This window comes from Ranitomeya variabilis, chromosome 3 (genome assembly GCF_051348905.1).
Source record: "Ranitomeya variabilis isolate aRanVar5 chromosome 3, aRanVar5.hap1, whole genome shotgun sequence".
NCBI classification, from domain to species: domain Eukaryota; kingdom Metazoa; phylum Chordata; class Amphibia; order Anura; family Dendrobatidae; genus Ranitomeya; species Ranitomeya variabilis.
The window spans coordinates 110212166-110236807 of NC_135234.1; the positions used below are offsets into that span (position 1 = coordinate 110212166).

A 24642-nucleotide genomic window follows, 5' to 3' on the forward strand; every position below is an offset into this window, starting at 1 on the left:
CAGGAGTCAGTGCGCCGTGTTCTGCGGTGAGATGGCGAGTGAATGCCGGGTGATGGAGCCGCTGCTCCAGGCGCTACGGGAGCTCCAGTCCTGCTTCACCCCGGAGTCCAGGGCCGCCGTCCGGGATATTCTGGCTACAGGAGCCGGGTCCTTAGTATCGTTCCGTGTCCTGGGGGAGCTGCACTCGCTGCTGCGGGAGAGAGGTGAGCAGGAAGTCACCTTGTCGGGTCATGCACCGGGCTGCTGCGGCTCTCGTCGTTGACCACTGGTTGCACTGCAGAGCTGACCGGTACTGGCTCCAAAGTGCAGAGACCCCACCGTCAGGGCATAACTGCAATAGGTGCAGGGTTTGCTACCGCACCTGGAGCCTTGGGGGCCCAAAAAGACCCTTTGGCCTCTATGCACAGAGCAGTACTATGAAACACGTCAATAATTGGGGGCCCGTGAGCTGCAAGTTCTGTCGCTGGCTCAGGGGTCCTGCACTACTCCATTCTCGCCACTTCCATCAGTCCCATAGAAAATGAACGGAGCGATGGCTGAAATTATGCACTGCTGATCATGAAAGACTGTGACATTGGCCCTAACAATCGGGGGTGTCAGGCTGGACCCCACTTATCTGGAAGTTTTCACCTAGCCTGTCAATTAAAGGGAACCTGTCACCCCCTTCCCCCCCCCTTTTAGTTCTGGGTGCTGTAACTTGAGAAATAATCAGTTTTATAATTTGTCTGAAATACCTGGTCCTCAGTCAAGTAGGCCGGCGTTTCCCCCCTGCTTCAGACAGCACACAGCTGTCACTCATATCTTCTTGGCGCCGGGCGCCGCCTCCTCCTCACCGCTGTTTTCAAAAGTAGCCGGCGCCTGCGCTCTTTTCCCCTGCCTGGTGCAGGCGCAGTGAGCGCTGCCCGTCTTTCCTCATATGCAGCCCAGCTGACTGCGCCTGTGTGGCCGCCCTGCCTGTGAATCCCAGCCCTGCAATGTGAATAAATCATAAGTCACTGCGGGGCTGGGATTCACAGGCAAGGGCGGCCGCGCAGTCAGCTGGGCTGCATATGAGGAAAGACGGCCAGCGCTCACTGCGCCTGCACCAGGCAGGGGAAAAGAGCGCAGGCGCCGGCTACTTTTGAAAACAGCGGTGAGGAGGAGGTGACGCCGGCCTCCTTGACTGAGGACCAGGTACTCCAGACAAATTATAAAACTCATTATTTCTCAAGTTACAGCACCCAGAACTAAAAGAGCCACCTTGTCAGAATGCAGCATTACTGCTGCACAAGGTGGCTCTTTTAGTTTGAAACACTGAGGGGGGTGACAGGTTCCCTTTAAAATAACTTCAATAGTTTGTAAATTTCCTTGCGCTCCCATTATTTTGCTGCCTTTTTTTTCCTTTCTGCGCTGCATCGCTCCATTGAAGAGAGTCACATTTGTTGCTTTTGGAGCGCAGTATGTGAAATCTCTGCTTCAAGATCAGCTGGGAGGTTTCTTCAGAGACCTGTGGTGTGCGCTTTCATCCCTCCTTCCCAGTCGCAGCTCTCTCTCTCCAGCTGATGTAGCGATCTCAGAAATGGCCAAGCTGTGCTACACTGACAGTGTCTGGGGAAATTGCACACCCCAAAGGAAAACTGAAGAAATGCTCAACTGATCTGCAAACAGAAATTTCACATACTGTACTACAAAAGTAACAAATGTGGATATCTCTGCAGTGGAGCGACGCAGTTCAAAACGGAAAAGATATGCAGAGTTAGTGGAGTTCAGGGATTTTTACAAGATGTTTAGCTCAATTCTGGAGCGCCTGGGTGGTCTTCTATATCCTGTGGCAGATCTGATGGTATTGGCTGAGGTCACGCCTACAGTTGGATATTTACAGGCAGAAATGGATCCCTTGAAAAATTGAACTCAAGTAACCCCACTGGTTATAATGAGCTCCTTTCTGTGTCAGTTTTTAGAACAGAAGATAATATTCTGTGTGCCACACTTTTTCTTCCATTCTAAAAACGGACACATAGTAGAACCCAGATGGACGTTCTGCTTCCATTTGTATTGGTTATGACACCGGTCTGCTTTGTTGTTCCGATTGTGTCTCCTAAAAATGGAACAGGCAAATGGAAATGCTATAAAAAAGAACAGACCTCACCATACATCCTGTCAGACTCCATGAGCCTGAGTGGTGCCTGCCTCCCTCCATCGGCCACTGAATATCCTTCCTTCCTCATTTCATCTGGTGTAGGAGAGTATACAGGAAGGACATAGGGCAGCAGAGGTGCTGATGTCTGCAGCTACTCATGATTACACACGTGGTCAAAATTGTTGGTACCTTTCGTTGAATGACAGAAAAACCCACAGTGGTCACAGAAATAACTTGAATCTGACAAAAGTAATAATTAATAAAAGATCTATGAAAATGAACAAATGAAAGTCAGACATTGCTTTTCAACCATGCTTCCACAGAATTAAAAAAAAATAATAAAAACTCATGAAATAGGCCTGGACATAAATGATGGGACCCTTGACTTAATATTTTGTTGCACAACCTTTTGAGGCAATCACTGCAATCAAACGATTCCTGAAACTATCAATGAGACTTCGGCACCTCTCGACAGGTATTTTGGCCAACTCCCCAAGAGCAAACTGCTCCAGTTGTCTCGTGTTTGTTGAAGGTTGCCTTTTCCAGACGGCATGTTTCAGCTCTTTCCAAAGATGCTCATAGAAGTCCACTTCAGATTAGTCCAATGTATTCCTCTTAGCCATTCTTGGATGTTTTTAGCTGTGTGTTTTGGGTCATTATCCAGTTGAAGACCCATGACCTGCGACTGAGACCAAGCTTTCTGACACTGAGCAGCACGTTTCTCTCTAGAATCCCTTGATAGTCTTGAGATTTCATTGTGCCAGATTCAGCAAAGCAGCCCCAGAACATAACAGAGCCTCCTCCATGTTTCACAGTAGGGACAGTGTTTTTTTTTTCTCGATATGCTTCATTTTTCCGTCTGTCAACATAGAGCTGATGTACCTTGCCGAAAAGTTCCATTTTTGTCTCCCAGAAGCTTTGTGGCTTGTCAACATGTAGTTTGGCAAATTCCCGTCTGGCTTTTTTATGATTTTTTTTATCAACAATGGTGTCCTCCTTGGTCGTCTCCCATGAAGTCCACTTTGGCTCATACAACAATGGATGGTGCAATCTGACACTGATGTTCCTTGAGCTTGAAGCTCACCTTTAATCTGTTTAGAAGTATTTCTGGTCTCTTTTGTTACCATTTGTATTATCTGTCTTTTTGATTTGTCATTAATTTTCCTCCTGTGGCCAGGTTCAGGGAGGTTGGCTTCAGTCCCATGGATCTTACATTTCTGAATAATATGTGCAACTGTAGTCACAGGAACATTAAGCTGCTTGGAGATGGTCTTATAACTTTTATCTTTAACATGTTTTTCTATAATTTTCTTTCTAATCTCCTGAGACAACTCTTTCCTTCGCTTCCTCTGGTCCATGTTGAGTGTGTCACACACCATGTCACCAAACAGCGCAGTGAGTATCTGTAGCCCTATATACAGGCCCACTCACTGACTCCAAGATTGTAGACACCTGTGATGCTAGTTAGTGGACACACCTTGATTTAACATGTCCCTTTTGTCACATTATTTTCAGGGGTACCATCATTTCTGTCCAGACGTATTTCATGAGTTTTATTTTTTTTTATTCTGTGGAAGTATGGTTGAAAAGCAATGTCTGATTTTCATTTGTTCATTTAGATAGATTTTTTTATTAACTGGAATCTGACAAAAGTAATAATTATTTCTGTGACCATTGTGGGTTTTTCTGTCATTAAACGAGGGGTACCAACAATTTTGACCACGTGTGTATGTGCTGTTGCCTCTTAGGAATGAGTTGCATTGCAAAGGAGGAAATCTGCAACATAATCACAATGCCAGTAACGGCATCCACAGCTTCAGTACACAGAGGATTTTCCGCTCCAGACCAAAAATAATGGAAGTTTATAATAACAGATCCCAGATCCTGTTCCCTTCCAGCTGTGACGGCAGCATGTCGGTGTGGTCCATACAGCGGTTTCATCCAGTACAGTCAGCCAGTTTAGGACCCTGCCATAATGGGAGGGAAAAAAAAGTGGGGTGAAAAATAAAGTTGAAGATTGCGTCTCATCAGAAGGAGACAAGAGACTGAACGTTGGGAAATGAAGAATATATAAAAAGTCCAGAGTGTGATCAATATGTGGGGGTGCAGGGAAGGAACGTTTCCTCTCCAGATTTTCATTCTTTTGAGCTGAATTTTGCCACAGAACCAAACCTGCCTGATGTGAGCTGGGAGTCGCTTATCTAACGTAAAGCCATGCTACCTCGTTCTGGCCATAGTCTTACATTGTAAAAAGACTTTCAGATCACACACAAACCCCAGTGTGATCATGCATCAATGAGAAGTGGACTGGAGCTGGAGACCAGGGAAGACTGACATTGATAAGGATATTAATACACATTTTCACAGGTTTAGGGCATAACAAGTTTCATGGGACGGCTTCTTTACTCACTTTGTTATTTTTATGGTTTTCTCTGAACCCTAAACAATTTTCAGGCTACTTTCTTATTGGTGTATTATTGTCTTATTCCTTATTATTTACTTATGTTTCACGTTATTTTAGGTTCCAATATCTACCTGCATGAACTGCTGGAAGGCAGCGAGATCCATTTACCGGAGGTCAAGTTACCTGAACGGGTAATTTCAGCCAATTCCCAAATACAAACGCTTCATTTTTAGAAAGATTCTTTTTTGAGCTATAGTTCCCTCTAAGGGGTTAATATATGAGACTGCTGCATTCGATGCAAGTCGTTCGGCCTTGTTGATGAAACCTGTGTGACAGAAAGCTTTCTTATTGCCCGAAGCAACCAATCGCAGCATAGCTTTTTTCTTTTCACAGCCAGTTATGAAATAAAGTTGATCTCTGATAGGTTGCTGTGCACGGCTAGATGTTGTTATTTTTACACTGCTTTGATCAGTAAGGCTCGGCCGTCTCTATAATGGCCTGACCAATGTAAGCTATGTTCACTCTGTAGCATCCCTGGCTCCAGCTTCCCAGCAGATCTTCATTCATTAGCACTGCTCACTCCCCTGCTCACTTTCAATCAGAGCAGTGTGCAGCGGCCATTACTGTCACCCCTCATTATGCTATGAGTGCACTGTGACCACTCCCTAGGGCACTATGATAGTCTGATCTGCAGCGTGCGTGCTGTGGGGACCTTGCACCCATAATATAATGAATGGTGACTGTCGCCGCTTCATGCACCCACTGCCCCTTTCGATTGGAAGCGAGCGGCTACAGGGTGGATATAAGCGCATTTTCTCCCTGTAGCCACTGCTCCAATAAAGAAGGCTATATGGATATGTAACGTGATTTACCTTCCAATTAAAGGGGTTGTCCACTACTTTCAATTAACCCCCCAATGTACCCCCCCGGGGCCCCTAATGAATTGTGCCATTACCTTCTGTTGACGTTTTCGCCTGTGAGCGGCGCTATTCCTCCTGCTGAGTCCGGGTCACATGACCCCCAGACTGCAGCCGCCGCTCATTTCCGCCGACGTCACGTCAATTTCCAGGCTCTGAAAATTGACGTGACGTCAGCAGCAGGCGTGACCAGCCCCCACAGTCAGCAGTCACTCAGCAAGAGTGACTGGGCTGTGGGCGGTGCTGAGGGCTGTGCTGGGGGCGGGCGGGGCTGTGTGTGCTCACTGCTCAGTGCTGGGATCATGATGTGTGGCTGGGCTGTGCTTCGGTCGCCGGGGGTCTGCCTGTGCTTGTGGGCGCCGGTGCATGTGCCCGCCGGTGCCGGTGCTTGTGCCCGCCGGTGCCGGTGCTTGTGACCGCCGGCGCCGGTACTTCTGCCCGCCGGCGCTGTGCGTGTGTGTGCCGGCGCTGTGCGTGTGTGTGTGTGCCGGCGCTGTGCGTGTGTGTGTGTGCCGGCGCTGTGCGTGTGTGTGCAGGCATCGTCCGATGGGACTACAAGTCCCATCGGGCTCTGCCTGCTACAGTGACAGTGAGTGACACATTAGCCAATGATGGGACAGTAGTAGTCCCATCATCCGGCTAATGTGTTGAATGTAAAAAAAACAAACAAAAACACAGTACATACATACACACCATGCAACGACATGCACCATGCGACGACATGCGACAACATGCACCATGCGGCGACATGCGATGACATGCACCATGCGACACATGCACCATGCAACGACATGCGATGACATGCACCATGCGACACATGCACCATGCGACGACATGCGACATGCACCATGCGACGACATGCACCATGCGACATGCACCATGCGGCGACATGACCATGCGACGACATGCACCATGCAATGACATGCACCATGCAACGACATGCGCCATGCATCGACATGCACCATGCGTCGACATGCACCATGCGTCGACATGCGCCATGTGACGACATGCGCCATGCGACGACATGCGCCATGCGACGACATGCACCATACGACAACATGCACCATGCGACGACATGCAACAACATGCACCATGCGGCGACATGCACCATGCGACATGCACCATGCGACGACATGCACATGCGTCAACATGCGACATGCACCAACATGCGCCATGCGTCAACATGCACCATGCGTCAACATGAGACATGCACCATGCGACGACATGCAACACGCACCATGCGACGACATGCACCATGCATCGACATGCACCATGCGACAACATGCGACATGCACCATGCGACGACATGCAACATGTGACATGCGACATGAAACATGCCACATACAGTACGTACATACAACAGACATACAGTACATATAACATAGATTACATACTCACCATCACTTGTCACTTTGATCCCCGACATACGGTGACATTAACCCCTTATTACCCCATATCCCACCGCTACACGGGAGTGGGACTGAAATACATGGCACTTTAATACGTGGCACTGAAATACGTGGCACGTGGCACTTACATATGTGGCACTTATATACGTGGCACGTGGCACTTACATACGTGGCACTTATATACGTGGCACTGAAATAGGTGGCACTTAAATCCGTGGCACTGAAATACGTCACGTGGCACATACGTGGCACTTACATACGTGGCACTTACATACGTGGCACTTACATACGTGGCACTTACATACGTGGCACGTGGCACTTACATACGTGGCACTTATATACGTGGCACTTACATACGTGGCACTTACATACGTGGCACTTACATACGTGGCACTTATATACGTGGCACGTGGCACTTACATACGTGGCACTTATATACGTGGCACTGAAATAGGTGGCACTGAAATACGTCACGTGGCACTTACATACGTGGCACTTACATACGTGGCACTTACATACGTGGCACTTACATACGTGGCACTTACATACGTGGCACTTAAATCCGTGGCACTTAAATCCGTGGCACTTACATACGTGGCACTGAAATACGTGGCACTTACATACGTGGCACTTACATACGTGGCACTTACATACGTGGCACGTGGCACTTACATACGTGGCACTTATATACGTGGCACTTATATACGTGGCACTGAAATATCGTGGCACTGAAATATCGTGGCACTATGACTGTCAGAAAATGTTCATTAAACGGTTAGGGGTGAGGTTAGGGGTAGGGTTAGGGTTTGGATCCCTTTATCACCGTGATGGTGGTGGGTGTTTTTTCAGTTTTTTTTCTATAAAAACGCATCATCGGTGAGGGTGGAAGATATGGTTATCGCAATCCCAGTGATGACATAACCAAAGTAAAGACCATAAATATAAAGTAATGGACAAGTACTGAACAATCCCTTTAATATATGATACTAAAACTGTTTTGAATCTATAAAATGCACAGTGTAGACTACAGTCTACAAATCTGTAATTTCTCAGTGTGAATGCAGATTTTTGGTTACTCATATTACACTCAGAGTGAATACAAGGATGTGATTTGAATACTCCCAATGTTGTCACCACAGTTTCTCTCACGGAGAATTTGTGTCAGTGTCATTATGTGAACCCTGTGGACAATCAGTGGCTGCTTCACTGTCTTCGCCTTAGGAAGAAGTGGCTTACATTTGGTAATTCTTAAAAAAAAATGCAGCAACACTCACTTCCTACAGATATAAGAGTTTGCTTAGAAGGTGGTGAGAGTGATGCGGCCACTGATTGACCACAGGTACAATCGCTGCGAGACACCGCGCCGACACTATTGGAACGTGCAGGCACTGGAATCTAGTAAACATACAGACTGAGAGGGGGTTGTTAGAATAGTGGACAAACCCTTCAAAGTTCTATATGTATGTATATATCACTGCAACAAAATATTAAAGTGTATGTATATGAATAAATAATTTATTCCATACATACACATAGAAGTATATATTGGTGTGTATATAAAAGGTGTGATCGCATATTGGTGCAATCTGTGCAGCTAAAATGCAATGGGGGCCATTTCTACCTCGAAAGCAGGTGGAATTGTGACTTAGGATGAGCTGTTATTTCTGCAAATGGCCCATATATTGTTTCTGAAACTGGGGCCTCTCCTGTATATGAGCACAAATAGTGTAAAATAAGAACACACATAATATATATACATGCACACAAGCGTATGTAGATGGACACATATAACCACACATGTACTGTGTAATTTACATATCTAAGACATATACGCAGTAGGATCTCTTTACAGTATATCATATGTATACTAAACTATATATACTATGAAATAGATGAGAAAGAAAAAAAGCTAAAAGCTTGATCACCATGGTTGTGCAGTTCTTGGTGCTGCTTTACAGCTTGTGACCAAGATGTGACCTCTCCTCATCAGCCTGAAGAGAGAGGAGGGAGAGGAGGGAGGGGTTTGGGTGTGTTTTGGAGTGGGTGTGCTAAGTTCGGGCTTAGAGGACAGTGCAAAGCATCATGGAACTTGTAGTATTAGGGCACAATAAGGAAGTAGTCGATTAACCCCATGAGAGCTGAATCCAGCACTGAAGATGTGCTGCTACAGCATGATAAAAGGTAATATTGTTAAAATAAACACAGTAGATGTTTTCAGTGGCACATAATAGCAAGATTTATGAAAAAAAAAAAAAAAACTTTATAGTAGTGGACAACTTCTTTAACCCTATATCTGCGGTAAATAGCATTTCCTGACATGACAGGCTTTCTTAAAATCACACCATGTCTTATATATTGTTTTTTCTTCTCGTGTCTTTAAAACTGAATGCCAAAGCAAATATTAATAGCCGATCTCGGGATATTTTCTGTAACTGAAAAAAAAAAAATGAAATGAGATAGAAACTATTATATATTGTGGAAACATGGCGGCCGAGCAGGGAGCTGCCACATCTCATAACTACGTCACCAGCAGATCTCAATATTAACACCGGCATTTGAATTACAAGTTAACACGGGTATATTTGCACTTGGTGATCCTGACACTGTGGTACAAGACCCCTCATATGAATGAGCTGATGATTCATTGCCCAGAAGAAAATCACTGTGTCTGTTATTGCGGCTTGTATGATCTTGGGATGATGTGCATGTGGGTGAGAATGGTTAGCTTGCCTCTTTAGGTTTCTTACTGGGCCGCTGCTTTATATAAAATCCTATTCTTTCAGAACCCGGAGCTTGTGGCTCGCCTAGAAAAGATAAAGGCTAAACTGGCAAATGAGGAGTACAAGAGGATCACAAAGAATGTCACCTTTCAGGTACAGATCTGTGTCTTATGATGCTAAAATGATAAATACAAGGTCATCATGGTGATAAGTGAGGGGATCACATTAGCAGATTCAGCCCTTTGCACATACATGGTTTATAAAGCACCCAACGTAATTTTCACCAAGCTCTGACAAAGTGAATGACTCTTGCATGGGGATTCATGAAGAGCGGCGGCATTCGCTTCACCATAAATCTTACTCCAGCAAGGACTGGAGTGGGTTAGGTGGCGAGGGCCAACACTCCTGATTCATTAAGAAGCATGCGCTTCTGACTCCAGCACACCTCCTCATCACGATCCACAAGAACAACTCCGGTCTTGATGAATCTGGGTCACTGACACCAATTTTCGTCTCCCCACATCACCCCCCTGACTGCTCTTATTCTTTTAATAAAATTTCTGCACATTTTTCTTTTTTCCCTTAGTAACTAGTTGGTTGTTTTTTTTACTTTATTCTCTTGGTACAGTCCAACCAGCAAGGAACTCTGGCTGATCTTGGAAGACAAGGTAAGGTGACACTTCCCAATACCAGAGTTGCTATACTGCAGCAGACGTGTCTACAATATTCTGCACTATTGTAATGTTTTTGCCCTTTGCCTGCAGTGCGGCCGTTAAAGACAATTATAATTACGATCTTCAACTTCTTGGTCACCATTGTAGCTGCATTTGCTTGCACTTATATTGGAACTCAGTATGTCTTCACGGAGTCTGCTGCGGTGAGTGGAGTTTATATAAATATTCATAGCAAATTACCTCAGCATTAATGGAGCTCTTTATAGTTTAAAGAGTATTTATACATTAGTGTTTTTTATTTTTTTTTTACATAAAACCTGAAAAATGGCATTATTTAAATTGGTTTTCCAAGAACAAGTTGAGCTTTACTTGCCCTCTGCTGATCCAGCACTGGCTCGGCTCTCTGCTGCTGCTCCTGATCTTTGTACACAGGCTTCATCGCCAGTAAGGCTGGTTTCACACTTGCGTTTTTGTAAGCTGCGTTTTAGCGCTAAAAAACGCGCAAAAAAAAGCATGCGTTTTTTTTCCTATACTTAACATTAAAAACGCATGCGTTTTTTCGCATGCGTTTTGACGCATTTTTGGCAACGCATGCGTTTTTTGACGCGTGTGTTCATTTGCAGAAATGCAACCTGTAGTAATTTCTAGCGGCGTTTTTTTGCCGCGAAAAAACGCATGCGTTTTTATAGAAAAACACAGGAAAACACAAAAAAAAAACAAGAAAACCCTAACCATAGGGATCCAAACCCTAACCCTAAGGTTAGGATCCCTAGGGATCCTAACCCTAGGGATCCTAACCCTTAGGGTTAGGATCCCTAGGGTAACGGTTAGGGTTAGGATCCCTAGTAACCCTAGGAATACTAACCCTAGCCCTAGGGATCCTAACCCTTAGGGTTAGGATCCTAACCCTTAGGGTTAGGATCCCTAGGTTTATGGTTAGGGGTAGGGTTAGGGGTAGGGTTTGGATCCCTATGGTTAGGGGTAGGGTTAGGGTTAGGATCCCAAGGGTTAGGGTTAGGGTTTGGATCCCTATGGTTAGGGTTAGGGTTAGGGTTTGGATCCCTTTATCACCTTGATGGTGGGGGGTGGCTTATCAGTGACCTGGTGACCAGGACATTCTAATAAAAAGCTACCCCTAACCCTAACCCTAGGGATCCTAACCCTAACCCTAGCTAATTCTATTAATAGTGTGTTTTCTAGTTGATTTTGATGATTGGCAGCTGTCACACACTTCTCAGCATGCGTTTCAAAAACGCAAACACGGGAAAAAACGCGGGAAAACGCAGCGTTTTGCCGCGTTTTTTTTTTGCCGCAAAAACGCATGCGTCTAAAAAACGCACCGTTTTCATGCGTTTTTTCACCACATGCGGTTTTTTTAAAAAACGCTGCAGATCAAAACGCAAGTGTGAAACCAGCCTAACCAGTATATATATTTTTTTTTTTCTTTCTTCAGCTATTCGGATTTGCCAGCAAAGTTAAAGGGATTGTCCAGGTTTTTGTTTTTAATATTAAAGGTAGGGAATGTAGTGGGTACCGTAATTCCGTTTCCTCTGCGGCAGCATTGGTCTGACTAGTCTCCATGCTAACTTGTCCTACAGTGAAAACCTGGTGCTTCTGTGCACATCGCCACTGCAGTCCGTGGCCTTGTGCTATACATAAAAAAAAATTAAAAAAACGGACAAAGGTAGTCATGAAGCACAAATAAATATGTGAATAAATCTTTATTTAAACAGTTAAAAAAGCGCGGCAGGAGTTAGTTGCACCAACAAAACAGCACACTTGACAAGGGCCGGTGTAAGCACATGAGGATTGATCTTATAAAAATGAAATAGCACACCAGTATTGTCATAATCAAAGTATTTCCATAAGTGGCGTAACTGCCTGGTTATGTATAAGATTCAACACAGACTTCATCATATCATACATCAAAATAGGCTAATATAACAGGTTACCTACATAATCAAAAAGGCACAGGTATGATAGCGATATTTTCGGTCAAAATTAAGTGTATCAAATAGACATACCAGGCAATCAGATTCCAAGCCTCACGCGGTCACCCGCCCACCCCAGGAATCTGATTGCCTGGTATGTCTATTTGATACACTTATTTTTGTCACATGTTCGGAGGTCGGCGATGCTTCTCCATTGTAACCATAGAGGTCCTTGAGACCTCTATGGTTACAGATCCCCGGTAGCTGTGAGCACCACCCTGTGGTCGGCGCTCACAGCACACCTGATTTTCTGCTCCATAGCAGCGAACAGCAGATCGCTGCTATGTAGCAGAGGCGATCGTGCTGTGCCTGCTTCTAGCCTCCCATGGAGGCTATTGAAGCATGGCAAAAGTTAAAAAAAAAAAAAAAAAAAAGTTTGAAAAAATGTGGAAAAAAAAAAAAAAAAAAGTTTAAATCACCCCCCTTTCGCCCCAATCAAAATAAATCAATAAAAAAAAAATCAAATCTACACATATTTGGTATCGCCACGTTCAGAATCGCCGGATCTATCAATAAAAAAAAAAGCATTAACCTGATCGCTAAACGGCGTAACGAGAAAAAAAATCGAAACGCCAGAATTACGGTTTTTTTTTTGTCGCCGCGACATTGCATTAAAATTCAATAACGGGCGATCAAAAGAACGTATCTGCACCGAATTGGAATCATTAAAAACGCCAGCTCGGCACGCAAAAAATAAGCCCTCAACCGACCCCAGATCATGAAAAATGGAGACGCTACGAGTATCGGAAAATGCCCAATTTTTTATTTATTTTTTTTTTAGCAAAGTTTGGAATTTTTGTTCACCACTTAGGTAAAAAATAACCTAGTCATGTTAGGTGTCTATGAATTCGTAATGACCTGGAGAATCATAATGGCAGGTCAGTTTTAGCATTTAGTGAACCTAGCAAAAAAGCCAAGCAAAAAACAAGTGTGGGATTGCACTTTTTTTGCAATTTCACCGCACTTGGAATTTTTTTCCCGTTTTCTAGTACACGACATGGTAAAACCAATGATGTCGTTCAAAAGTACAACTCGTCCCGCAAAAAATAAGCCCCAAATTGACGGAAAAATGAAGTTATGGCTCTGGGAAGGAGGGGAGTGAAAAACGAACACGGAAAAATGAAAAATTCCACGGTCATGAAGGGGTTAAGGATGGCTTGTTTCACCTGCATGGAGAGCTCCTTTGACCGCATGTTTACTTCTCAGCAAAACCTTCCAAATGCAAGCACCACACCTCAAATCAACACCAGGCCTTTTATCTGCTTAATTGAGAATGACATAACGAAGGGATTTCCCACACCTATCCATGAAATAGCCTTGGAGTCAATTGTCCAATTACTTTTGGTCCCTTTAAAAACAGGGTGGCACATGTTAAGGAGCTGAAACTCCTAAACCCTTCATCCAATTTTAATGTGGAGACCCTCAAATGAAAGCTGAAAGTCTGAACTTCAACTGCATCTGAATTGTTTTGTTTAAAATTCATTGTGGTAATGTCTACAACCAAAATTAGAAAAATGTTGTCTCTGTCCAAATATATATGGACCTAACTGTGTGTGTTTGGGGTACTCAATCTTAAATACTGTGCTTTTACCCAATAAGCCGATTATTATTTTCCCAAATTAGCATATTATGTTTTCCATTTATTTTTTCTACTTGTGCTATGCATGCAGACATCACACGTAAATATTATATGTTCTGAGTAAATGCTCTACAATTTTATTTTTTTTTATTTGTTTTTTGTGGACATCACTCCTTAACATGTGCTGACTAAATGCAGTGATGACTAGAGGAGCTCACTGCAGAATACAGTGACATTGTTCTCAATAATGACTGCACATGCACTGTGCACCCTCTAGTGGTGGCTGAATGTCCTGCAGAGTTCTAGTACTATAAAGATGTGTTAGGAAATTAATCAGTTCCGAACTTTGGGCCTAAAACTATTTTGTAGTTTGTTTGTTTTTCTCATCTCAGAATAATATAAAATGTTTCTCAATATATTTTCTCACTTCTCTTCCAGCGGGTCCTATCCTCTGTGATTGTGGCTTCATTGGTGGGATTAGCCGAGCTGTATATACTGGTCCGGACCATGGAGGGGCAACTTGGAGAACTTTAGTAATACATTTAAAAAAATCCAATATGACTTCAGTTACTAAACTGGACTCCAAATGAACCTTTTGTGAAGGCATCAGTTGTACTCTTCCTTACATTGCTGGATTATATAATTTCTGTTACTTTTTGTTTTTTTAAAGAAATTTATGAATATCTTATATTTTAAGTTTAGAGAGAATACAGTGTAAAGAAACATCAGTTTTTACATCAAACACTCCTCGGACCAAACTCTGCTACTAAAGTGAATGGGTTAGCAAACAGGTTTTGTTTCTTTGTCCTTTTTTTTTTTTTAATCTAGTCTCTCAGTGTGAAGATTGTGGAGTAGCCATAAACCTTTCACAGACTATGATCTTATGTACTTGGCTATAAAAGGTTGGTTTCATCCAATTAAATGGGTAAAGGCAACTTTGCAATTTAGCTCTTATTAAAAATCCTCTGTTATCCAACAAAGGGATTTGTATTTCTATAGTTTACGGTTTGTTGCCTTGGTTTCCGGCCACCTTAGGGGTGGCCGATCTCCTAGGGAAGCAGCCTGTGCTTGATATTTATTACACCACTACAAGTGCTGCTCTGAAGAAACCAGGATCTGGCCAGACTTGGTGCCACTGTGCTTCGCCTGTGCTGCAGAGGCAGAGCTACCTCTAGAAGCATGGGAAGGTGCAGCGTTCAGGCCAGCAGCACTGCCGTACCCCCAGCCTGAACCGTCAGCCATCAGGAGAACATTGCCCCCAGGAAACTACTAGACACTACTAGTGGTGCACTCCTGAAGAAGCAAGCTTGGGAAAAGGGGTTGGTTACTTTTTCTATAATCCATGAATGGTGGTAAACGCCACAAAACGGCTTATAACTTCAGAAAACTATATATTAGGAATTTGCCTATAACATCCTATACAAGAGGTGCCTAATAAACCCATGTGCACAGAAATATGTGAGCAGAAATAAATGTATGCAATGATAGTGTTGACACGCCATGTCATCGCTGTACTCTGGTAAACCAGATCATTGCAAACCAGGGAATCATTGGCACAGGGTCAGCTGGGGATTGGTACTCCATTTGTTATTTTATACCATTTGGGGCTGGAATATTTCCTTTTAAGTACAATTGTGAGTGGAAAAAAAGCTTTAGGGTGCGTGTCCACGGTCCGCAATGACGGCGCGGAAAACCCGCACTGCCCCTTTCTGTACGCGCAGTGATTCCGGATGTGTTCATTGCACACATCCGGAATCGCCGCACCCCATACATAGGGCCCTGTTATTTACCTTGCGGCGACGGAGCATCGTCGCAAGGTAGACAGACATGCTGCGTTCTAAAAAGACGCGCCGCATGTCTGTAACCGCAGGGCCGCTGGATGCGTGTTCGCATGCATTGTGGAGACGGGATTTCATAAAATCCCCTCTTACTATGCTGTAACATCTGGATGCTGCTGGTTGAATGCTGCGGTTGTACGCAGCGTTCATTGGGCAGCTAATCCGGATGTAATCCTGAATGTGGACACATAGCCTTATAAATTAGATGAACTATTGCTACTTGGTACTGAACTGCAAAATCTGGAACGTTTTTAAAAGGAGTCAATTTAGGCTGCTCTACCTACAAGCAGCATGAATTAGAGCCTGGCTGCACGATTAGAGCCAAGTATGTTTTTCTCTGAAGTTTTTGGCATTTTAGACAAAACAGAATTTGAATAACTGGAAAAACTATAGGGAGAAATGAGGTTAGTCTGGTGCTGTGCTTACCTGGTTTCTACCTGTGCCGCTCTAATTGATTGACATGTCTCTTTCATGTGTGGTCATTGGGAGAGACCTGTCAATCAACTGGAGTAGTGCAGAGAGAAGCCAGCCCGTAGCTGCAGCAAACTATTCTCGTCTTTCCTCTTCTGGTCCGTTGTGCGGATCAGACTCTGCCATTAAAGTCTATTGGGCATCCATGAGACCCGACTGGAACTAGGAAGACTTCATTTGCACTTAAGTTTTCCATCCAAGTTTCATCCTTTTTTTAACTAATATATTTAAGAGTAAGTAGATTGAAGAAAAAAGTTCAGTCTAGCTGCTTAAAAGGGATGAGATCAAAAGATGCAACTAGGATGACAACTGAGCAGTTAACTTGTTTCTCTCAGATGGTAACTCACATGGAAGTGTGAATCTAGCCTTGTAGAGCAATAATTGTGTACATCACATTTATCCATTTCTAGGTTTTAGAAACTCCTAAATGTGTTTTGTAAGCTACATATAACAATCATCACCCTCTGGGAGACATTTTTTAGGCATCTTCCATATACCGTATATACTCGAGTATAAGCCGACCCGAGTATAAGAGACCCCTAATTTTGCCACAAAAAAATGGGAAAACTTAATGACTCGAGTATAAGCCTAGGGTGGGAAAAGCAGCAGCTACTGGTAAATTTCAAGAATAAAAATAGATACCAATAAAAGTAAAATTGAGACATCAGTAGGTTGTGTTTTTGAATATCCATACTGATTCAGGAGCCCCATATAATGCTCCATACTGTTCATGATGGGCCCCATAAGATGCTTCATACAAAAATATGCCCCATATAATGCTGCACAAAGGTTAATGATGGCCCCATAAGATGCTCCATAGAAACATTTGCCCCATACAATGCTGCACAAAGGATAATAATGGCCCCATAAGATGCTCCATAGAAAATATGCCCCATGTAATGCTGCATTAAAGTTGATTATGGCCCCATAGGATGCAGTTTATGCTGATATGATTATCCATACTGTATATCTGCTGCTGCAATAAAAAAAAAATGACATGCTCTCCTCTCGTCGCTGCCCGCTGCTCCTCAGCATCCTGTCTCTGCAGTGACTGATCAGGCAGAGGGCGGTGCACACACTAACACGTCGCGCCCTCTAACCTGAACAGTCACAGCCGGAAGACGGAGCGGCGCCCGGCGGTGGAACAGGGACAGGAGAATATGAAATGCTCACCCTCTTCCGTTATACTCACTTTCTCTCGGCACAATCCCTGCTTTGCACTGGCAGATGGTCTCCGCGTGCCGGTAGCTTCTTCCTCTGTTCAGCGGTCACTGGTACCGCTCATTAAAGTAATGAATATGCGGCTCCACCCATATGGCAGTGGAGTCAATATTCATTACTTTAATGAGTGGTACCACGTGACCGCTGAACACAGGAAGAGCTGCCGGAGACCATCGGAGATGCAGGGACCGCGCCAGGAGCAGGTGAGTATGTGACAGCCGCCGCTCCCCCTCCCCAGCCGACAATGACTCGATTATAAGCCGAGAGGGGCACTTTCAGCCTTAAAAAAGTGGGCTAAAAATCTCGGCTTATACTCGAGTATATACGGTACGGAACGTTTTGCTCCGTTTTATAGCTACCATATTGCTATAGCAAATTACACTTCTCTAGGTACAGTGTATCTGGTGGTTTATTCTCTTCCTGAGCTGAATTCATAGTTCTGCTGACTACTGATCACAAACCTAAGTATTTTTCATTAATTGATAGAGCTTGATTTAGTGTTTTCCGAAATAGTTGACAAATCTCCAAAGTTCCACAGAAGTCTACAGTAAAGCAGCGGTGATCTTTGAGTGTTTTCGCAGTGTGAACCCTGGTGTGCAGAGAGTAAAGGCACGTTTAAAAGGCAGGACTGAATCGAGCTTGCAAAGATCTTATTCAAGTGGTGTAACTTGATTGTGGAATAAAGCGTGATCTACAAAAGCGGCGTTCTTATGCTTTAAAAAATATATTGCTGCTCATAGTGCACCACACTTTCTGTTTTTGAATGTGTTGTTACATTACTTTTCGTTGTGATTTGTATTTATTGTTACAGGCTTATCTGAAAACCTTTCAGCAGATTTCCCACTATTAATTTATATTTCAAGTTGTCCACAATAAAGATCATTACCAATCTTGGTATTTGTCCTGACCCTTGAATTTTAAATTACTTTCTTTTATTATGTATAGTTCTCTATTCTATATTTCTATAAATGTAAGGGGTTTTTTTTGTTGTTTTTTTAGTTTTGCAATATTTGGAAAGTTATTCTTTCTGCAAATTGCTCAAACTATAGATTATATTGTGTGATTTAGGCAGTTTGTACATAATGTTATACACAGAATCATACAGATGCAAACAGTGTCTTCACTCCCCATAACAAATCAGGATTATAAGCAACATTTACAAACTTTCTGTTGTTCGCAATAAACCAAGAACAATTTACATAGTTATATTTGATGTAATATAAAAAGTGACCTTTCCATGTTAAACACATTGGACCCATTTCATCATTGCATTTTCGACCTTTTTTTTTTTTTTTTTTTTTTATTGTGAAAACCTTTCTGACTTCTTGATTCACAACAAATTCATCAAACTCTTTGCCTTTTTTTTAAGTTATCTTTAGTTGTTTTGTTAACTAAAGCTGTGCATTATACTACATGGATGACTGGTCTGTGCATTATACATTTCTCAAAAAAATAAAGGAAACACTAATACCACATTGAAGATATCACATAATGAAATATTCCAGTTGCATACACTATATGGAGGACTATGAGCTGTGCAATATACTACATGGAGGACGATGGGCTGTGCATTATACTACGTGGATGACGATGGGCTGTGCATTATACTACGTGGATGACGATGGGCTGTGCATTATACTACGTGGATGACTATGGGCTGTGTATTAATATAAACTCAAAAAAATAAAGGGAACTCTAAAATACCACATCCTAGATATCACTGAGTGAAATATTCTTGTTGCATACACTGTGGAGGACTATGGGCTGTGCACTATACTATACTATATGTGTGACAGTCATTCTGGATCTGGCTGTAGAAGGTCATTGGCTCTACAAGCACATTCTGGATCTTGTATCTCTGCTGTGGAGTGATATCCTCCCTGTAGGACCTAGCGGTGATCTCCACCGTCTGCTGCTGATTAACACACCTTTGCTGCAGGCTTAAATACCTTTAGTTGCTTCAGGAAGGCATCGGTGATAGCTCTATTTACCCCTGTTGGAAGTGCTAGAAGTATTGGCTTCTTCTTGGAGGATTTCTAGCGTGAGCTCGCTCGTCATCTCATGCTTAGTGTATTCCCACATTTGTCTTCCTGCTTTGTTTTTAGTTTTAGTGGGGGCTGACTAGTGCACACACCATCCCCTCACTATCCAGTGCCTATCGCTAGGATCAGATTGGGATTAGGTTCCTGCTTGGCGATAGGATGTATGGGCAGACAAGGTGTTATCAGATCTTCCTAGGGGGCCTCCACTCCCCCCTTTCCTAGTGTTGGCTTCCCCACCCTCTTCCCGTTGTTGTGCACCTAGCTTCTCCCTCACCCAGTGTGACAATATGGAGGACTATGGACTGTGCATTATACTATATGGAGGACTATGGGCTGTTCATTATACTATATTAAGGAATATGGCCTGTACATTATACTATAGGGAGGACTATGGGCTGTGAATTATACTATATGGAGGACTGGGCTGTGTATTGTCCTGCATGGATGACTATTTGGAGTGCATTATACTATATGGAGGACTATGGGGAGTGCATTATACTATATGGAGGACTATGGGGAGTGCATTATACTGTATGGAGGACTATGAGGAATGTATTATACTGTGTGGAAGACTATAGGCTCTTCATTATATTAAGGACTATGGGGAGTGCATTACACTTCTGCTATGGGGCCCCATTATTTCTATGTTCGCCCCTAGTGTGTATAATAGTTAATTTTTCCATTACATACATTCATATATTAAAGAACATTTTCAGACCTAATTATCTTTTTCATCTGCCCATTTTCCTTTTTGTAATTTTAAAAATGTAGAAGATGAAAAAAAAATTGCTAAATACAAATTAAATGTTTCATCCTTAAGTTTAGGCCTTTTAGAGATCATTTAATCTTCAACTTGGTTAACCTCACAATAACAGTAATTTTGACCAGGGGTGCCCAAACTTTTACATGCCACTGTAGGTAATAACTTGCTGATTGCTGGGACCCCCTGTGATCCGAGATGTGTAAGCGGTTTCCATTCCATTCATCATTTATGGGACTGCTAAATACAGTGGTTTGCTTTTTCCGGACGTTTCCCATGGACAATGAATGGAGTGGAGGCCATGCGTGCATTCCTCCGCTCCATTCACGATGGAGAGCACTGATCTTGGCATCTCTCGGGTACCCTGTTGGCAGCTAGTTAACACCTGTCTTGTCTATTGGGGAAAACTTTATTTTTTTGGGAACAACTCTTTATAGATGACAAACTGTAACTGGAACACCTCCCAAGACCTGCCGACCTGGATATGCTCTGACCCAGTCCTCTAAGAATCACAATTTGAGCCTTAACTAAATCACGTGAACCCTTTGTTTCCAACTTATCAGCCACAAGGACTGATTATTTACCTGCTACCTAATACTGTATATTCCACCCCTTCACCGGCGCCATTTTCACAAAATAACAAATGTTATCCACATCACTAGCTTCATTCTTAGACTCCTCAGTATATGTGGCATGCAGACAATTATTTCCTGGGTAGCTATGATCACCACTTGGGAATGAAAAGAGAGTCGTGTTGAAACCTCTAAAATGAAGAATCCCCATCGAACTCCAGATCGAAGAGGACCATATAAGTACAACTTTAGGGATGAGGAGTGGACTATCTCTTTTTTTCCCACCTGCTCCAAGCCCTAACTCCATCAGACCCTTCTATTTTTCAACTGTTCACCTAATTTCACCATCCTGCAGTTGGCATCCAAACAGCCTGCTCTATCTTGCTCGTGGGAACTCTATGACCATCTCATAATTCAGAATGTCTGCTAATCCAACACTTATCAAGTCTTATTGATGCTGGACTAAAGTAATTTTAACTGCCACTATGTTGCCGTTTTCTCTGACGCCCACGACGGCACCACGGAGAGAAGGGATCCGCCCACCAAGGACAGGAAACCTACAGATAAAAAGGCGGTACCTCTCTCCTGCATCAGTTGGTTTCCTGTCCTTGATGGGAGACCTACAGATTCACCTCCGTCAGAGGAAAAAGATTCTTCGTGGGAATTCCGGGGCCAATCAGCCGATCCAGGCAGCGGGGGCCCCCTGCCTCGGCTAGATGTGGTGACCCAAAGCGCCACCGCTAGGGGCTAGTAGGCCTTTTAGGGTGCACGGAGAGAGGTGGCAGGACCATCGGCCGCCTCTCTAGGTAAGACTCACCAGCAGCAGCCATGTCCAAGGGGGGTCCCTCTATGGATAGGAGCCGATGTCTTGCTCCCTGGCGTCAGTCTGCGGGCTGCAGCTCCCGGGAGTTCCGAGCAGTCAGCATGCGGTGGTGCGCGGCGCCATCTTGCCCCCGTCTGCGCACGCGCGAGATAGGGCGAGATTTCAAACGGCAAGGGCCTTGCGCGAGCGCTGCGATCCTCACCCTGTGCGAGCAGCCTCTGGAGGAACTGCGCAGGCGCGGGATTTCGCGCACGAGGTGAACTGCGCAGGTGCGGGATTTCGGGCGCAAGTTTGAACTGCGCATTCGCAAAAGGGAAAAAAAAATGGCGCCTTCCACCGCTATTTTAGCAAGATACACCTGGGGGCAAAACGCTTCCAAATGGAGACCGGCCAGTGCTCACCAATGAGCAATGTGGAGCAAGTATCTCCCCTGCCCAGGACATCTCCACAGCCGCCGCCACAGCAGCAGCAGAAGCGACAAACCCAGAAAGGACACCAGGACTCTACCAGGAAAGGGCGTTCTGGATCACTGGCAAGCAAAGGGTCCAGCGTGACGTCCGGCTCAAGGGATAAAGCGATAACAAACATGGATCATCCCCAACCGGTATTTATGGGTCCATAAGGTGGTAAGTGATCTTCGTGAAAGTTAGTGATAGTGAGGGCCTATCTTTGTGTCTTTTACTATAGGGGAAGAAAAGCACAAGCAAAACTAAACATAACATATGTGCCTTATGTAAAGAAGATCTTCCATCTTCATGGGAAAAAAAGACTTTGCAGTATTTGTATTCAGCAGACAGTGTCAGAAGGCCTCCCCAGGTTCGCAGCAGACCTTCAAAATCTGATTAAAGTCCAGGTAGAAGAGACCTTTAAATCCCTCAAAGGAGGGAAAAAGCGAAGGAAGACTAAGCACAGATCTCCGTCTCCTGAATCTGGTGATTCAGGGGAAGATATGGATTCAGACACATCCAATTCTTCCTCCTCATCATCCTCGTCATCATCTTCATTTTCCTCGGGATGCTGTAGTTGCTTTCCTATAGAAGAAACTGACAGCCTGGTTAAGGCCGTTAGGAACACTATGGGGCTGGCAGACCCTCACCCAAAAAGATCCGTTCAAGACATAATGTTCGGGGGGCTTGACCAAAAAAAGAGAAGGGCCTTTCCCCTTAATGAAAAAATCCAGGCTTTGATTAAGAAAGAGTGGAAAAAGCCTATAAGAAAGTCACTACTTACTCCGAAAAGGAAGTATCCGTTTGATGACCAATCCTGTTCCTTCTGGGATAAGGCGCCTAAACTGGATGTGGCAATTGCTAAGGCATCCAAAAAATATGCCCTTCCGTTTGAGGACATGGGGGTCTTAAAAGATCCAATGGACAAGAAGGCAGATGGCTTCCTCAGAGGTTCATGGGAAGCGGCTGGTGGAGGCCTTAAACTGGCAGTCGCTGCCGCATGTACATTTCGCTCCCTGATGGTATGGTTAGACCAATTAGAAGGCCAGCTCAAAAACAGATCATCCCGAGACTCAATTTTAAATATGTTACCTGTTATGCGTGGAGCTGCCGCCTTCTTGGCAGATGTCTCTGCGGATTCAATAAAACTATCCGCCAGGTCAGCAGTGTTTTCTAATGCCGCAAGGCGGGCCCTCTCGCTGAAATGTTGGCCGGGAGACCTCCAGACAAAGTCTAAAGTGTGTACCATCCCCTGTGAAGGAGAGTTCCTATTCGGGCCTACTCTAGATGATATACTGGAGAAAGTGGGGGATAAAAAGAAATCATTTACCTCCCTGGGTTTCCCTTCATACAGGAGGCCCTTTCGGAGCAAGAGGTTCTTCCGAAGGAAGCCGGGAAAAAACAAGGATAGGTGGGAAGACAAGCGAAACAAAAACAAGGGTTTCATATTCAACAAAAACCCTAACGACAACAAAAAACCCGCACAATGAATGCTTGCCCCAGGTGGGGGGGAGACTGGCCCTCTTCCTCTCAGCCTGGGAGAAAATTACCAGCAGTCCTTGGGTTTTGAACATAATAAGATCCGGACTGAAACTGAAATTCCAAAAGCCCCCTCACCCCTCGTTCATGACGACTTCGCTAAGATCTTCGGAGGAACAGCAACTAGTGCTGGAAAAAGAGGTCATGGGACTAGTAAACAAAGGGGTTCTCATGGAAGTTCCCCTACAAGAAAGAGGTCAAGGGTATTACTCCCCTCTGTTCCTGAGGAAGAAGCCGGACGGTTCCTTCAGGACTATCATAAATCTGAAGGGCCTAAACAAATTCCTAGAAATCCAGCCATTCAAAATGGAAACAATAAAAACCTCGATTTCCACTGTGTTTCATGGTAGTCCTGGATCTGAGGGACGCCTACTATCACGTCCCTATCCACAATGATCACCAGAAATTCCTCAGAATAGCAGTCTATATAAGGGGGTGATATACCATTTTCAATTCTTGGCCCTACCCTTCCGGCTGGCTATAGCCCCACTGGTCTTCACGAAATTAGTTGCAGAAGTAATGGCTCACCTGAGGGAACAAGATACCCTGGTAGTGCCATACCTTGACGACTTTTTGATAATAGGTTCCTCTCCACAACACTGCGAGGAACAGCTGAAAACAATCAGACATTCTCTGGAAAAACTGGGCTGGTTAGTGAACTTTAAAAAATCCAGATTGTTACCATGCCAGATCCAGGAGTACCTGGGTCTCACTCTGGACTCTGTAAAACAAGAATGCCGTCTTCCAGAGGAAAAAATTCAAAACATCATAAGTCTGGTATCCAGAAGGCGAGACACCCCCGCCATAACCCTGCGCCAAGCGATGTCCCTCCTGGGATCCATGACGGCCTGCATCCCAGCAGTCCAATGGGCTCAGTTACACTCAAGGGAGCATCAATGGCAAATCTTGTCAGAAGAAGTCTCTCTAAAAGGGAATTTAGAAAGTCGGCTAAATTTATCTCCAAACACGGTTCGGTCACTAGATTGGTGGACATCGCAAGACAATCTTTCTCAAGGAGTCCCATGGGTAACTCCAGTATCTCAGACAGTAACAACAGATGCGAGTCCCAGTGGGTGGGGGGCACACCTGTCATGGTTCCCAATGGCAGGGACTCAGG

At 44.2% G+C, this 24642-nt stretch overlaps 1 protein-coding gene across 1 annotated transcript; it reads left to right on the top strand.

Moving 5' to 3' along the window:
* The first annotated feature begins 2 nt into the window (after positions 1 to 2).
* VMA12 (vacuolar ATPase assembly factor VMA12) lies at positions 3 to 18236 on the top strand. The gene is made up of 6 exons (XM_077294495.1): positions 3 to 203; positions 4641 to 4714; positions 9633 to 9722; positions 10198 to 10237; positions 10334 to 10446; positions 14252 to 18236. The coding sequence occupies exons 1-6, from the start codon at positions 32 to 34 to the stop codon at positions 14345 to 14347; spliced, it is 585 nt and encodes a 194-aa protein (XP_077150610.1). The 5' UTR covers positions 3 to 31; the 3' UTR covers positions 14348 to 18236.
* The last annotated feature ends 6406 nt before the right edge of the window (positions 18237 to 24642 follow it).

Excerpts from the sequence above, each read along its gene's own strand:
- VMA12 (XM_077294495.1), top strand. The coding sequence starts at position 32 with ATGGCGAGTGAATGCCGGGTGATGGAGCCGCTGCTCCAGGCGCTACGG. Across the intron at positions 204-4,640 it reads CTCGCTGCTGCGGGAGAGAG|GTTCCAATATCTACCTGCAT; the intron begins GTGAGCAGGAAG and ends ACGTTATTTTAG. Across the intron at positions 9,723-10,197 it reads CAAAGAATGTCACCTTTCAG|TCCAACCAGCAAGGAACTCT; the intron begins GTACAGATCTGT and ends CTCTTGGTACAG.